This window comes from Trichosurus vulpecula, chromosome 4 (genome assembly GCF_011100635.1).
Source record: "Trichosurus vulpecula isolate mTriVul1 chromosome 4, mTriVul1.pri, whole genome shotgun sequence".
Taxonomy (NCBI): Eukaryota; Metazoa; Chordata; class Mammalia; order Diprotodontia; family Phalangeridae; genus Trichosurus; species Trichosurus vulpecula.
In genome coordinates, this window is record NC_050576.1 from 149,732,619 (window position 1) to 149,750,440 (window position 17,822).

General features: G+C 36.7%; 1 protein-coding gene across 1 annotated transcript in view; it reads left to right on the forward strand.

Moving 5' to 3' along the window:
- The window catches only part of PCNX2 (pecanex 2), a 348,308-nt gene that overhangs the window by 2,977 nt on the left and 327,509 nt on the right, over positions 1–17,822 (forward strand). The window contains exons 2-3 of the mRNA XM_036756504.1: positions 15,650–15,855; positions 16,419–16,539. Of these exons, the coding sequence (XP_036612399.1) occupies positions 15,650–15,855; positions 16,419–16,539 (327 nt within the window). The remainder of the gene's footprint in view (positions 1–15,649; positions 15,856–16,418; positions 16,540–17,822) is intronic.

The following is a 17,822-nucleotide window of genomic DNA, read 5'->3' on the forward strand; positions in this document are numbered from 1 at the left end:
GATGTTTCAACAGAGTTTTATTAACTCAGAGGGATACTGAGATATAATGGCCTCCGTGTACAAGTCAGACCTCTGATAACATACTGATTTTTTTAAATGGGCTATTATTTTTTTTTATTTTTGCTTTTTTTTGGCAGGGCAATTGGGGTTAAGTGACTTGCCCAAGATCACACAGCTAGTAAGTGTGCCAAGTGTCTGAGGCTGGATTTGAACTCAGGTACTCCTGACTCCAGGGCCAGTGCTCTACTCACTGCACCACCTAGCTGCCCCTAACATACTGATTTTGTGATGCTGGATGAGTCACTTAACTTTTCAGGGCCCTGGACAACTCTACAATGATTAGTAACTGCAGAGTTGCATACCTCTATCTTTGGAAGGAAGTCCCATTGCAGATGAATGATGAGCTGGCTAGACCCAGAATGAAATGGGAGAAGTCAGTGGGCTTGGATCTCACTTGAGAAACTATGTGTCACTTAGAATGATTTCAAGTTTCTCCTTACCATCAAAGTTCATCTTCTTATAAATTAAATTTTATTTTCTGCAACCAGCAAAGATCTGCCTTCTTTCCCTTTCATCTTCCACGCCCAAATAAGAAAGAAAGAAAAAATGAAAAAACCCCAATTATATGCATGTGTAGTCAAGCAAACCAAATTTCTATGTTGTTAATGTCCAAAAATATGTCTCATTCTGTACTCAGAATCCATCACTTATCTATCAGGTGCTGGGTAGCATATGAAAGTATTAAAACACTGCTCTTCTGACTCTAAGACCAGCATTCTATCCACTATGCCATCTTGTAGCAGGAGGGAGTACTGTTTAAAATGTGAGGTATGACTGTGAAGTAAAGAGACTGATTTGGAGATGGAAGGGACCTCAGAAGCCATGTAGGTCATGCTATAACTCGAAGGAAGACAAGTGATCATCCTATATTTGCTTAAAGATCTTCAATGAGGGAAAATCTTCAGAGATGGCCCATTCTACTTTTAGACTGCCTTCAATTGGTAGGAAGTTGGGTTTTTTTCTGATATCAAGCTTAAGTTTACTTCTTCCCAATGTCTACTTATTGCTCCCAGTTCTACCCTCTGAGGTCACAGGAAAAAGTCTAGTCCCTCTTCCACATGACAACCTTTCAAATATACTTGAAGACATCTCTCCTGTCTTGTACGTACCTAGTTCTTTACATGTTGTCTCCCCCAAAAGGATGTAAACCCCTTGAGGACAGGATTCGGTTTTGCCTTTCTCTGTGCTCCCAGCATTTCTCATAGTTCCTGGCACATAAGAATCTAATAAATGTGTTGATCATGTCCTTCTCTAAATTAAATATCTTTATTTCTTTCAAACTGTTCTCCCAAGACATCGCTTCAAGGACTTTCACTATATTTATTGCCTCTTGAACTTACCATTTTCCTTCTTAAATTATGGTGTCCAGAATTAAACACATTGCTCTACATGTGATCTGACAAGGGCAGAGTACAGAGGGGCTATTCCCTCTTTATCCCTTCATCTGTTCTCGGAAGTTATGCCTTTCATAATACAGCCCAAAATTGCATTGTATTTTTTCCCCATAAGTAATGGTTTAATTTGTAGATAAAGTAAAAAGAGGTTAAGTTTGGTGGGAAAAGGCAGGGGATCAACCTACATTTTTAAAGCATGATTGAAAAATATGGAGACCAGTTTTCATGGAGTGTTTAAATGTGCACTAAGCCTGATCCACCTTTTCTTTGCTTCTCTTTAATTGTGCTTCATAAATGTTTTTCACTCATACAGCTTCAGTCTCTCCTTTTTCTCTTCCTTAGCCTACAACCATGCCTAAGTCTTCCCTAAAGATTTCTCTGAAAAAAGAAAACCTTCCCTCAGTCTGGCCCCTCCTTTCAGATTAGTATCCAATCCTTTTCCTTTTTTACTGCAAAATGTCTAGAGAGCAGGGTCACTACTCTATTCTCTTATCACCATCTCTCCTTAATCTCTCATAATCAAGTTGCTGTCTCTGCCACTTAATTTTAAAATATGGTGATGATGATTATGATGATGATAAATGCCAAAGTACATAAAATGAACTCAGAATCAGGAAGAATTGAGTTCAACTCCAATCTCCAACACTTAACTAGGTGCAAGTCCTACTGGATAAATCACTTAACTTGTCTTAGATTCAGCTTCCTTATCCCAATGAATATAACCAGAGCACCTATAATGCCTATAACATGGCTGTTGTTAGGATTGAATTAGAAATATATATGAGTAAAGTGCTTTGTAAACCTTAAAGCATTATATAAATTTTAACTATTACCATTGTGTGTATATCTATATCTATCTATCTACATACATACATACAGAGAGAGAGAGAGAGACAGAGAGACAGAGAGAGACAGAGACAGAGACAGAGACAGAGAGACACAGAGAGAGAGAGAGTCTTGTCTGATGCCCTGGGCAACCATTGAGTCTGGTATTACTTTCCCCAGTTCCAATTTCAATAACAACCTCTTTATCATTAAAACCCATAGACTTTTTTCTGTCCTCATTTTTCTTGACTTCCTTTTGGCATATGATACCAGAGATCACCTCTGTCAATATACTATTGACTTTCCAGTAGAGTTTTCCTCTGGGGACTCCCCTGTCTCCTGTGCTGGGTCCTCATCCTCCTTCCAGGGCATCTAGGTCACACAATGGATAGATTACCAGCCTGGAGTTAGGAATACCTGAGTTCTAATCTGACCTCTGACACTTACTAGCTGGGCAAGTCACTTAACCCTTTTTGCCTCAGTTTTCTCATCTGTAAAATGAGCTGGAGGAGGAAATGGCAAACCATTCCAGTATCTTTGCTAAGAAAACCTCAAATGGGGTCCTGAAGGGTCAGACACAATTGAAACAACTGAACAACAACAATATCCTTTTTCCAGCCCTTAAAGGTTCACAAATTTCTTCCCTTGATCTTATCTCCCTGTATTTGTGTTAATTATATTGCCTACTCCCATATCTTTTATCATTACCTTGACATAGATGAATTCTGAACCTTTACCTTTAACCCCAGTCTCTCCTCAGAATTCCAACTCCATTATTCCATCTTTCTGCTCAATATCTTCTTTTGTATGGCCTACTGCATCTCAAGCTCAACATGTGCAAAATTTAACTTGTAATTCACTTTTCCTTCTTCTCAAACTGCTCCTTTAATGTCTTTGTCTCATGTCTGCACCACTAATTGTTCAGACTCAGTGTTGAAGACTCTTTCCTACACCTTACCTTGCATAGTGAATCAATCATCATGTCTTGATGCTTCTATTTCTATATCTTTTTCATCTTACTTTAATTGCCACTGCATTCATCCTTGTTCATTCTATCTAAATTTCTCACCTAGAAAAATTTTTTAAGTTTTCTTATTTTCGGATCTGCATTTTCTCCCTACCACCTCCCTCCTCCACCCCTACTAACTGAGAAGGCAGGCCAAAAAAATCCCTATGTGTAGTCAAGCAAAACAAATAACTACATTCTTCAAACACACACAAAATATATGTCTTAATCTGTACTCTGAATCCATCACCTCTCTATCAAGAGGTGAGTAGCATATTCCTCCATGAGTCCTCTGGAATTGTGTTTGGTCATTGTGCTGATCAGAGTCACTGCGTCTTTCAAAGTTGTTTGTCTTTACAATGTTGCTAATACAAACAAACTGTTCTTTTGATTTTGCTCGCTTCACCATGCATCAATTCATACAAGTTTCTCTGAAAACATTCCTTTCATCATTTCTTATAGCACAACTACATTCTGTAACATACATATACCATAACTTGTTCAGTCATTCCCCAAATGCTGGATACTCCTTCAGTTTCCAGTTCTTTGCTACCACAAAAAAGCTGCTATAAATATATATGTCTCCTTTTCCTCTTTCTTTGATCTCTGCTGGGATCAAAGCATATGCACATAGCTTTTTGCCCATAGTTGCAAATTGCTTTCAAGAATGTTTGTACTGGTTCACAGTCCCTCCAATAGGGAAGTAATGTACCTCTTTTCCCACAGACTCTCCCATATTTGTTATCTTCCTTTTTTGTCAACTTTGCCAATCTAATACGTTTGAGAGAGAACCTCAGAGTTGTTTTAATTTGTATTTCCTCAATTATTTTGTAATTTAGAATATTTTTTCATATGGCTATTGATAGTTTGGATTTTTTACCTATGAGAACTGCCTATTCATATCCCTTAATCATTTGTCAGTTGGGGAATGATTCTTATTTTAAGTTTGGATCAGTTTCCTATATAACTTAGAAGTGAGGCCATTTCCAGAGAAACTTGCAGAGAAGATTTTTTTCTCATTTACTAGCTTCTTTTCTAACTTTAGCTGCATTGGTTTTGTTTCACAAAACCTTTTAAATTTTATGTAATCAAAACTATCCATTTAACCTTCTGTGATCTTCTTTCTCTTATTTGATCACAAGCTCTTTTCCTATCCATAGATCTGACAAGTAATTTCTTCCCTGGTCCTTTAATTTATTTATGATGCTATCCTTTAGGTGTAAGTCATATAGCCATTTGAAGCTTGTATTGATATGTATTGTGAGATGCTGATCTATACCTAATTTCTGCCAAACTGCTTCCCAGTTTTCCCAACATTTTTTGTCCAATAGTGAGTTCTTATTCCAATATATGGGATCTTTGGGTTTATCAAGTACTAAGTGTGTGTTTACTTGTGCGTATTGTTTACCTGTCTATCCCACTAATCAGTCTCTCTTACTTTTTACCCACTATCAAATTGCTTTGTAGTATAGTTTGACATCTGGCCCTGCTAAGCTACCTTCCCTCCCTTGATATCCTTGAACTTTTGTTCTTCCAGATAAATTTTGTTATATTTTTATAATTATATGAAATAACTCTTTGGTAGTTTAGTTGGTATGGAATTGCATGAGCTATTAATAACTTCCCAAGTGATCTTTCTCCTTTTACTATATCTGATCTCAAATGCATCTTTCATATTGCTACCCAAGTAATCTTCCTAGAGAACCAATTCTTTTCATGGTAACCCTCTATACAAAAAGCTTCAGTGGCTCCCCATTGCCTAATAAAATATATTCATTTTAATAAAACTTATCTTATTTTTATTGTATTCATACCATATTAGCTTTTAATATATGCCTCATACTCCTACCTTTCTCCCTCCCACCTGTCCCTAAATAGAAACAGCGAATTATAGAACTCCTCTATCACATAAGCATAGTCGAGAAAGGAAAGAAACAAGCAATTATTAAGAGTCTTCTATATACCAGGCACTGCGCTCAGTACTTTACAAATATTATCTCATTTAATCCTCAGAATAACCCAGGGAGTCAGATCTCATTATCATCCCCATTTTACAGTTGAGGAAACTGAGGAAGACAGAGGTTAAATGATTTTCTTGTGCTTACGTTGATAGCAAATGTCTGAGGTCAGATTTTAATTCAGCTCTTCCTGACTCTAGGCTCCCAGCACCATGCAGCTGCTTGGGTGGCAAACAAAACATTCCCACATTGATCATTTAAAAAATCCTTATTCTGTATATTAATCTTATGTATATGTCATGAGGTAGGCAGCATTCTTCTTTATCAGCCATCTGGAATCATGGTTAATCATTTCATTGATCCTAATTCTTAAGACTTTCACAATTGCATATTTTTATAGCATTAATGTTAAAATATAAAATATTCTTCTGGTTCTGTTCATTTCACTCTGCATCAGCTCGTACACTTCTTTCCATGTCTCTTTGAAACCATCTTTTTCCTCTTCTCTGATAGCTCAATGGTATTCAATTACATTGATATAAAACAATTTATTCAGCAAGTTCTCACAACCCTGAGACTGATAAAACTGGCACAAAAGAAAATGACAAATGTTGGAGGGGCTGTGGAAAAACAGGAATGAAGGAAATAAGCATTTATTTATCATCTACTATGGGTTTGGCAATATGCTTGGCACATATTATCTCATTTTATCCTCATAACAACCCTGGGATGTAGATGCTATTATTATCCTCGTTTTACAGTTGAGGAATCTGAGGCAGATGGAAATTTAGGTGACTCATCCACAGTCAGATGACTCATAAGTTATTGAGGCCAGATTTGAACTCAGGTCTTCCTGACTTTAGGCCCAGCATGCTATCCATTGTACCACCTAGCTGCCTCTAGCAGGCTCTGGTGATGGAGCTGTAAATGAGTTTAACCATTCTGGAGAATAATTTAGAATTATTTACACAAAGATTCTAAAGAGTGCATGTCTTTTGGCCCAGATAAATCCCTCCTAGGCCTATACTTTAAAGAGATCAAAGACTGGGGAAAAAGTCCAATGTTTACAAAAGTATTTATAGTATCTCTTTTTGTGTTGGCAAAAAAAAATCTAGAAACCAACAGAGTGCTCATGAATTGGGTAATGGCTAAAGCATATTGTTGATCATGGCATTCCAGGCTCTCTGCATCTAATTTATTTTCTTGCCTTATTCCATATTACTATCCACATACTTGACATTATAACCAAACTGAGCTACTCTGTATCTTCTAATCTCATTCTCCCCTCTCTCCTAGCTCCATGTTGTTGCTCTTGATTCCCTACATGGTTCGAGATCTCTACTATCTTTATCTCTTGAAGGGCTTCCCTTCATTTGAAGTCCATCTCATATATCATCTCCTCCATGAAATATTCCCTGACTTTGCCAATCCTCATGTCCACCTGGGGTAAAAGTGATGTCTCCCTCCACAAATTTCTCATATTTCTTTTTTTCATCCCCTCCTCTTGGCAAATATCTCACTCTTCCCTGTATTATACATGATTTTATCCATGTCTTTCTTCCATTTGTTAAAAACTTCTTGACAGCAAGAGCTACCATAATTAACTTTGTATCCCTATGCCTAGCATAATGCATTGCACATTTTAAGTTCTTGGTAAATATACATTGAATTGAGTTGAAATTAAAAATACCAATAAGAAAAATGTTATTTCAAAGGAGAATGACCCCCACATGCAAAGATTTAGAAAATATTGTCACACAATACAATTGCATGCATAGCACTTTACAGAAGGCACCTCAACACATTTATTCATTTTTCTCATAAGACACGTATTACATTGGATATTTCTAAACACTTTTACTATTTAAAATATACTTTTTGAGATAAGAAGAAAAGAAGCATTGTGGCATAGGTAAAAAAAAAAACCTAACTCAGAGTCAGTAGAGCTGTGGATTCAAAATCCATCTTAGAAAAATTACTAGAATAGGCAAGTTATTTAACTTCCATGACCCTCAATTTCTTCCTCTATAAACTGGAAGTAATATTGCCCATAGTACCTGCTTTTCTGAGTTGTGAGGAAAATTAAATGGGTGTGTAAAATACTTTATCAGCGTCAGCTAGTAGTGTTTTTATTAGACAGCTAAGAAAAACATTAGTGAAATTTTTTACGAATACATCATGATCTTCATCAATCTCTTTCATTGTTCATTTATCTAAGTAATAATAGAGTCCTTGGAGAAGTTACTTGCTAAGAGTTCTGCATACACGTGTTACCACTCTTAGAAGTGTCTCTTAAAGGAAAGGCAGGAAGCCTGAAGATGTACCCAGCTTTTATAGAGAAGTTTCTGGAGATGACTGTATCTTAAAGTAGATTTCAATAAAGAAATTCCTGGTTGTGAATATACTATTGCCTTTATTTGTTTGAACCACTGGCAGGAGCCTCCAAATGTGCAATTGAATGTTGTATATCTAGGTATTCACTAGAAAATGTCTGATGGGTAGAGATTAAAAAATTACAAAGTGGTGAAATGGGGAATAAGCATTATATAAAACCTTTTATGTACCAAATACCATACTAAGTACTTTTTACAAATATTATCTCATATGATCCTCACAACAATCCTATGAGATATCCCCATCTTATAGTTGGGGAAACTGAGGTAAACAGAGCTTAAGGGTCTTGTTCAGGGTCATAGAGTTAGTAACTGTCTGAGGCTGAATTTGAACTCTGTGCTTCCTGACTGAAGATCTAGCACTCTACTATGTCAATGGCTGCCTCTATGGAACGACTTCCTTTGAAGTCAGTAGTAAAGATTTTCCAGAATATCTTCTATGATAGAAGTACCAACTCATTTACTTTGTATGATAAATGGGAAAACTGAGGCACAGGGGAGTCCACATGCTACAAGATTAATCCATTTTGTACCAATAACTGATACTTAAAACATGTGACTGACAGTCTGGAGCTCAACTGATTAGTTCCCAGTGCTGGGACTTCACAACTTTATTTGCTAAGAAGGAGTGAAAATGTGAGTCATGGATACATTACAGACTCTAGTCAGACTTTGTGGAGAGCTATTGAATTTGTTAGAGCAAAGGACTGACTCATTAAGGGATGATTTATGAAGATCAGTCTTGTTGTTTAAAGAGTTGAATTGGAAAGAGGAGATATTAGAAAATGGGTGACCAGTTAGGAGAGCACAATCATATTTCTGCAAGAGACAGCGAAAGGTCTAACTAGTGGTAGCAGTGGGAGTGGAAAAGAAGAGATGGCTATGAGAAACATTTTGAAGGAAGAATTGACAGGACCTGGTGATTGGATTGAACTGGTGATTAGGGCATGAAGGAGAAAAAGATGGAAAGATGACTAAAGCTTCAAGTGATAATGACTGGGAGAATATTGGTACCATCAATAAAGACTAGACAGTTAGGAAAGGAGGGTACAATGGTACTCCCAGAGAGGGAGTAGGGGCAAAAGAAATCAAGAACTCTGGCAATGTCTGGAAAATGAGTAGGATGCTCCTACAGCAACAGGAATCTTGACATTAAACCAACACTGCCCCTATCCCAGAAGCTTTCTTCCCTTTTTTCCTTAGAGCAAGAGCCAGTTCCAAGCACGATTGACTTGGACCCATCAGGGAGAGCTAAATAGGCATATATAGGCATAATCTGGGGAATGAGTGATGAGAGGTAGAGAAAAGAAAGGCAGCCCCTAACAGTAATCAACCCTGATTCTCACAGAACATTTATTCCTGTCATTGAGTGATTCCAGGTGACTGAACTGTGTGTTGGATCTTTTAGAGAACTCAATCACAGTTCATTAGATTCAAGTTCAAACTGTCAATCTGCTGTCATCTAAAGCACACACTTCCTTCTACATTTTTTTCGCATCACAAAGGGAAGATGACTAAGAATCCTTGACATAAAATCTAGAACGCTCCTTCCCCCAACTCAAAACAGTTTTACAATTTCACTGCATCTTGAATTCTCTTTCATGGGACCTGTAATACTACAGTGTCTGACTAAACAGTAGCTGTACACATACCAAGGGTAAGTCTATTCATTTAGCATCCTGTTTTTGTCTAATCAGTTCATCTTAGAAGATACTACTACTGACCAGTGTGAATTTTTTTAGAATAACATATTTTGAGGTACCTTACTTTAAAATAGTTAAATATCTTGATATTAAAATGCATTAAATCCAATATTAATTAGTGAGGAGACTTGGAATTTCCTAATTTATATTCCCCACATTCACTTGTGGTTTGGGAGCATTTAAGGCTAGAAACATTATGAGAGCTCTGCTGAGCTGAACTCATGACTTAGTATCTTAATGGTTTTGCCTTCTCAGAAACCTATTTAAGCTTTTACTGAGAAGTTAATATCTGAGTTCTCCATATAATATGTAAATGTAATTTGTATATGTGATCATTTAGATTTATATCATTACATACTATTCCCTGTTTATATAATTATGTGTTTATATTATTTATATCATACTTCTAACATCGTAAAATCTGGTATAGTTGTTATTTCACTATAATACTCATTATTAACATGATTCTTTTTCAGAACCCGACAACAAGTAATCTTTTGAATTAGTAAATAGAGGACATTGAATTTCAAACCCATAAACATATAGTTTAGCACACAAGAATCTAAATGCATAAAGGTATATATTGTGTGAGTCCAAGTAGCAACACTACACTTGCCTTTAAATGAGTTTATTAATTGACTGGAACCATTGTTTCTGTGTGAACATTTGCAAATATAGATTTTTTAAAAGTTCACTATCCATCATCATAATGACTTTAAACCTAAAAGACAACACAAAACTAAGCTCATTGCTGGTACTCACGCCAGCTATCAAAATTCTAGCTATCACTGGGTTGTAGCCTCCTCCACTTTCTGCCCAGAAGGCAACCCTAGTATAGATGAAAGGGACATCAATTCCCTTTGGATGCTACAAGAGTTTACTTCACTTAACTCTAATATGTGGAGGGCTTTTCCACCTGACAAGTTTGATAGATATCCCAAGGATCCTCTCCGGTTCATGAGTATAACTTTTATATGTATCATTATCTTACATGCCCCTTAGGATTACCTCCCTATTAAACATCCTGTCTGTTCACTTTTAACCATGTTTTGCTGGAGACTGTAGGTGCTGAGGTTATTTGTGGATGTTTATACTAGTGTTGAGAAAGAGAAGCCTACTACATTCTTTTTAATGTTTTATTAATTGGCTTGATTCATACGCCCTTTCCCTTCCTATTCTATATTTGCTAATGATTTTGCCTGGCATCTTAATTCCAGTAGAGCATACGTTCATTGTTGTGATATCCGTTATTAGAGCCATTTTAACCTGATACTCTCTAGTGAGGGGCAGCTAAATGGCACAGTAGATAGAGCATTGGTCCTAAAGTCAGGTCCTGAAGTATCTGTGTAACCCTGGACAAATCACTTAACCTCTCTGTCTGCCTCAGTTTCCTTAACTGTAAAATGGAGATAATAACCTACTTCACAGGGTTGTTAAAGTGAGGATCAAATGAGATAATATTTATAAAGTATATAACACAATGCTTGGCAGACATCAGGTACTTAATAAATGTTTGTTCCTCCTCCACTTTGTGATTGGAAAGAAAAATGAGAGTTAAGACAAGGTCTGTAGAAAGTCTTTTTGGATTGTCAAAATTTCAGTGCCCCCATAACTACTAGCCAATGTCCATATCTACTACTCCTAGCTATCCCAGGATACCATCTACTGCTCCACAAGTTACTACTACACTGAGAATACAGGCCAAGCAATTATTTGCTTTAGTAAATTTAGTGGAAGTCACTTCCCCTAAAGTCATAAAGAAAAGACTGAAGGAAGTAAATTAATTGGAAGTTTCTTCCACTAATGTAAGAGAAGAACATACAGACATGCTCTTTAAAAGCATATTGCTGGTCTCTATAAGCTAGGAACACTGCTCAATAGAGTGCAATTACTCCCAATACTCATTGAAGTATTGAGACAACCCTGGGCTCTTGAAAGTTATGCTACCGTAGCATCGGCTCTGGTGAGTACTACAAAGTGGAAAAAGTTTAAGTGTAGGCCCAGAAGATGGGCTGTAACTAACTTAGTTTAGAGTCTCATTTCCAGGCTGGTTAATGGGTGGTGAATTTTTTATGTACAGCATCTCTAAAAGAACATTTACTAAATCCTGAAGTCTACATCAGTGGAGTAAAGTACATGTACCAGCAAAATTACATGTAGTTACTCCCCTTCCCTGCCTTCCTCCCTCACCAATCCTTCATGTATGGAAGCAAGCCAACCCCAAACTTCCATATACTTAACTAGAATATCCACTGAGCATGTTCCAAAAGGGGGTGGCTAGGTCCATGCTCAGCAAGCATTCAGTCAAGCACATGGAAACTGGGGAGGGCAATTGGGGGAGGAATAGAGGCAAGAGTCCTATACCCAACTCTCTGAAGTTCTGAAGTGAACAAATATAGTTAGAAATACTTGCAAAAATAAAGAAACACTAAACAAAGATGCATTCTGGACCCTAGAAGAAATCAGAGCAGCCCTTTGAAATGGCACAAGATTCTCATGCTCTTGAGAGATTTCTAACTATTGCCAAATACAAATTTACATGTCATTGTGTATGTATGTTGTCTTTAGAAAACACAAAAAAAGGAACATTTCTACATATAGAACTTGTTTCTTGAGTATTTTAAAATGATAGGATCATATATTGAGAATCAGAAGGAATCTTGTCCAACTCCTTCATTTTGTGGTTCAGAATAATGAGACTCCTAGAGGAGGTCAAGTGACTTGTTCAATGTCAAACAGTTAATAACTTATTGAGGTAGATTTTGAACCTAGTCCTTTAATGCCAAATCCAGTGTTCTTTTTCCTGTACCACAAAATCATTAACTAAAAATTTCAAATGTAGACACTAACCTGATTAGAATTTTTATCTTGATCATTCACCTGCCTGGACATCATAAGAGAATGAGAGAAACTTCATAAATTAATTTTTCAGATAATTTGCACTTAATGCCTTAAGTGCCCAGACTCGTTTTATTTGAGTTGTTTTTGATGGACATGTTTCTAAAATGTATCACATACTTCTCTTCCAGTGTGAAGGTTACTAAGCACAATTTAAAGTTTTCTTAATGATTCTTGCTCATCATTTCCAAACTCAGTTCTTATATTGAGTTACAAAATGATGATACCTTCTGGGGCTTTGGTGGCTTATTGGAAGTTCCCTTAGAGGTTTTTGTTTTTGGTTTGGTTGGTTTTTTACCTTCTTGTTCATCATCAAGCTTTTAACTGATAACTTTTGCACTGATCAGTTTTCTAATATAGTTTCATGCCTTAAAATTTACGGCTTCTGATATTCTAATAAGCATACTTATTAAAATGGAACTATATCTAAAGTTAGAAAAAATAGGTTCTGAGTGAAGGCCTTGAGTGGCTTTTCTGTGAGTAAAGGAAGCATCGGGATTTTACAAGCACTTTGCAAATCGATCTTGGCTACGTGGAAGTTATTTCTTTCTTTGTCCTTAGTATCTTGTTTCCAGATACCTGACCCCTAATTAAATGACTAATGAAAACTATGTAGATTCAGACATTTGAGAAGAAAATCTGGAAGGTCCTATTTTCCTTTGTTTGCTTACTATTTTGGGAAATACTAACGTGGCTTTGTGAGTTCATCAATGTTCAGTATTCCCTCCAATAATAAAAATGCCTACCCATCCTATGCTATTCTTATCTATATCAGGCCATAATTTTGCCACAGGGCATTTACCTAATGTGCTGGAGGCTTTCACTGTTTTTTTTTTCCCCATTAAGAAGGTACCATTGGAACATTCTGACAATCCACATTATCCTTTGCCATGTGACAAGCCCATCTTCCCCTCCTGTCATATAATTCTTTTATACCATTGCTTACTCCTGTTCTTTAAAATTCCTCACTAACCATATGTTGCCACCCACTCACATTCATCATATGCCTTTCCATTGTCCTCTATATGGTACTTATATTTAGTTTTTTGAGGCAGCAGTAGTCCAGGTCCCACTGCCATTTAGCAACATTGATAAAATGTTAACATTAAAAAGATGTGGACTTGGGGACAGTAAAGAGCTTTTCATTTTCCTGAAAGCAATCTTGACAACTATCTTTTTCCTGTCCAACTCTGGGCCCAGCTTATTATCCATATAATTTAATTAGTTTCATCATCACTGGTTCATCATATCAGTACATGATGGAGGCAGCCTAACAGAAAAGAAAAAATCCTAGCTCTGTAGTTAGAAAACCTGGGTCCAAATCCTGTATTTGATGTTGTCTATGTGACCTTGAAGAAGTCATGCAGCCATCTTGGGGCCTCACTTTCTTCATAAGGAAAACAAACGGGGTGGGTTTTCATGATCTCTTCGGTCCTTTCTAGTTCTATATCTATGATATGTGACTTGTTGGGCTTTATAGCATGATCTGTGTAAACATGAAGATGCATGAAAACCCTTATATGCCCCAGTAGCTACATTTTGGGAAAGAGTATCTGAAGCAAATGCCATGAGCACCACCACTGCTTTGTACCTCCCAGCTTCTCCAACCTCTTCCCTACCATTAACTTCTCTAACTCTGATGAAACTCTCTTTGCACAACATGTTTTATGACTGTGAAAAACAGTCTCCATTTATAACCAAAGCATGTGTACATCAGAAATCCTCCCTATCACCTAATATCTCAACAATATACACCCCTGCCTCTCTGTAGTGTAGTTTCACCCAAAGTCAAGCTTTCTTGGAATCAATTAAAGACATCAGGTGAATATACCTGTAAGGCATTTGTCTTGTGTCTAAGCCTGCTCTCAGATATTTAAGGAAAGAGGAAAAGGACTTGATCCAAACTATGTGAACTCACAGGAAATCTTCTCTTAATGGAACATAATAGACGGAACTCTTTTTATTATCAGTTATTTCCATTAGGATTTTCCTAAGGGTTGTGGTACCCTCTTTGGTCTCTAAGAAGGCTAAGTTATGGTATCAAAACTAATGTACTTTAAGAACAGGGATAAGGATGAAGTTGTTATGGTCCCTCCCCCATCTCCTTTAGTTACTCTGTAAATGATGTTTTCCCCTCTATTCAGAATCCCCTGATGTTATTTGAATGGAGGTTTCCCCATAAAATGAAACCTTCCAACATAACAATAGAAAAATAGAAAGACTTTGCTGTATAATAAAGTTGATAGAGTACTCAGATATGTTTTGTGTACGATTAAATAAGTTGGGTAGCCTATTCTTAAGGATTTTGCAAATTATGCTTCATTGCAGGTTGTCTCTTGTGTTCCTTCAACTTCCCTCTCTCCTTCCCTCCCTCCTCTCTCTATCTCCTTCTCCCCTTTCTCTGTATATATACATCTATATTACATGTGTATGTATATATTTATATATCTGTATATGTCAGAGAGTGTAGATACATGTAAAAGTGGAGGAGGGATGAATGATAATGAGTGGCCACTAGAAACTTTTGCTGAACTACAATGGCCTCTAGATCTCTGCTTGAACCCTACTTCAAGTATTTTATATGGTATAAGTAGTAAAAAAAATTCCTGCTACTTATCTTCTGGTGGAAAAAGTAACTCATTCATTTGTTCATTTAATGAGTTAACAAAGTTGATTTCTGCTCGATGAAAAGCTGTGGCATTTCCATCAGCAAATCAAATGTTTATTCCCCAATCTAGTCAGCATTATCCACACATCAAGAGATGATGAGCAACGTCCTGCTAGCCTCAGAGTCAGAAGCCTTGAGTTCTATTCCTGACCCTACCATAAACTACCTAGTCAATTTCGACAATTCAGATAAGTCCTTGGAGTCCCAGTTTCTTTGTCTGAAAAAAGAAGGAGTTGGCCTATGTGATCCCTAACGTTCCTTTATTGCTATCTTTAACTATCTAATAACCCTGACTGAATTTTCTTATCTTCATAAATAGCTGGCTGATTTATTTTTAGAAAGCTGCTGGCATCTTCTCCTCCTGTACTTTTTGTATTTCTGACTGCCAGAAAAAGTCATCAAGTTTGAGATTCTATTCAACTCTAACTATGTAATCCAACTTAGAAGCACTTCTATACTTGGTTTCATAGGGTGATATGGCCATCACCAAATGCCCAGTGTACTGGTGATTGACTTTTCCATACATAGCTTGACTGGATCTCAGAAAATAGACCTTGTCTGTTCTTAGGATCCTATTTCTAGCATGGTAGATGCTTTTCTAGAGCAAAGACAATACAAAGCAATTGAGTAGGGTTTGAGCTATCAACATCACATGATTAGGAATTGAAGTAGGAAGGAACTTTGATTATCAAACCTTGGGGACACCTTAAGAGATCTCTCCTGATTCATTCATTTATTCCTCAGGCTTTCCCTCCAAATGCAATCACCATCTTCATTTACTGCAGTTCTGTGACCATATTCTTCACAGTAATAAAGTTGATCAGTTATCGTCTACACCTTATGTTTGATGAAGGAGAAGTGATTCAGCAAAGGAGCTCCTTAAATACTGAAAGACAGAGTAAAGATAAGGAAGCTAATAGTGGAAATATAATTCATCACAAGAGTCCAAGGTAACTCTAACAACTTATGGAATCATTCTATAATGCAATATGTTTATTTTGATGATTTCATTTTTCCTTTTCTGTTGATTCAGTTTGTAAATGTATGCTCAGTAAGCCAACATGCCTGCATTTATGTATGTCTGATGTTAGTTATATATGTAGTTATATTTACATGTCTATAAATGTAATGTATATATATATATATATATATATATGTGATCCTCTGTGTGTATATATGTATATATTTCGCCCTTGATTTTTTCCAGCAAAATCATATAAATATGAAGCATCTTTTCAGCAAACCAGCCTGATTATTTATGATAAGTCTTAGAATTTGATCTAAAATTGGTCATGACAGACTATTTTACTTTGGGATCATTACTTTTGTAATTCAGTGCTTTGAATTTGCCTTGGAATTCTAAAGAGTAAGAACAAAGTACTTGTTTGTGTTTATATATGATGACAAAATAGACCGGGAAAAATTGGTTTTGTTATGGAACCATGAAAATTATCATGGTTTCTTTACCAATAGCTCTGCTTTAATTTTTTTTCTCTTCTTGTTTTTGCATCAGCAATAACAGACAGGCCAATAACAGGAAAGAAGAAGAGGTCAATCGAAACCTCTCTACCCCTCCACTCCACTGTAGCTCAAGAGGACACAGCATAAATTCTCATCATTCTTCAGGCTTATTGGTTAGTGTGTTCTTTTACTGTATAATTGTTCTAACTTTGTTTCAGAGTTCATTTTCTTCTTTTAACAAGACTACATATCAGGGCAGCTAGGTGGCGCAGTGAGTAGAGCACCGGCCCTGGAGTCAGGAGAACCTGGGTTCAAATTCGGCCTCAGACACTTGACACACTTACTAGCTGTGTTACCTCGGGCAAGTCACTTAACCCCAATTGCCCTGCCTTCCCCCCTCAAAAAAACCCCAAAACTACATATTGGAGATTTATGCTAAGTGGTGCTGTTGTGTGTGTACTGATTTATATTCCTTTGAAGACAGAAGCATCTGCCCGTTAAATGAAAGCAGACTCACATAGCCATTAGTGTCAGTCTTGAAGTCAGAAAGACTTGAGCTCAAATGCCATCATTGATACGAACTAGACAGTTAATGGTGTGTAGATTTGCATCTTGATTTTTTTTATGAACTTGGGCTTACTTTTAACCCTTTGGAGCCCCTGTTTTCACAAATGTAAAATGAGGGTAATATTGCCAGTAACAACTACCTCCCAGGGTTATTATGAGGTTCAAATGTGATGTCTGAAAAAGCACTTTGCAAATTTCCCAGCGGTACATTTGGTTGAAACATGTGATAAGAGGCAAAGTAGTAGCCCTTGGAGACAGAATGGCCTGTGCTCAAATCCTGCCTCTGACGTATATCGGCTATGTAACCCTGGAAAGTCACTAAAAAGCTCTCAATGCCCCAAGTGGCACTGTGACTTCAAGTTTCAGAGCAAGTATCAATTTGCATTGGTGGAAAGAATTTCCTCAATAAGGGGTCCCCTACATCAATGAAATCATAGGCCCAGACCTAAAAACATTATTTTTGTTGCTGTTGTTATCTAATAAGACTGATTTTTCTGTCCTGTAAAGAGAGGAAATAGGTCTACAGGCAATTTTTCACATGTTAATTTAAATTGCTAGTCATGGACTTTTAACCCTCTACAAATTGACTTCTTATTATAAATGTACGGTGTCCCTAAATTTTCAAGCTATTAAAGTTTAAAATTGCACTAAGATTTGAGGGATACTTTCTTCTATACTCTTTCAGTGTTCTCAACTTTGACAAGAAAAACTTAGCTATGATCCTTCACATTTTCCTCTCTCTCACCTTGGAATCATCAATTATGCAATTCCTTGTACTTAGAATGCCTCCTGTACTTCTTTCCATAAAGCCTCATTCCTTCTTTCCTTCAAAATCCTACAATTTACATTCTTTCAAAAATAACTCCTGGTTCTCATTCCTGCAAATCAC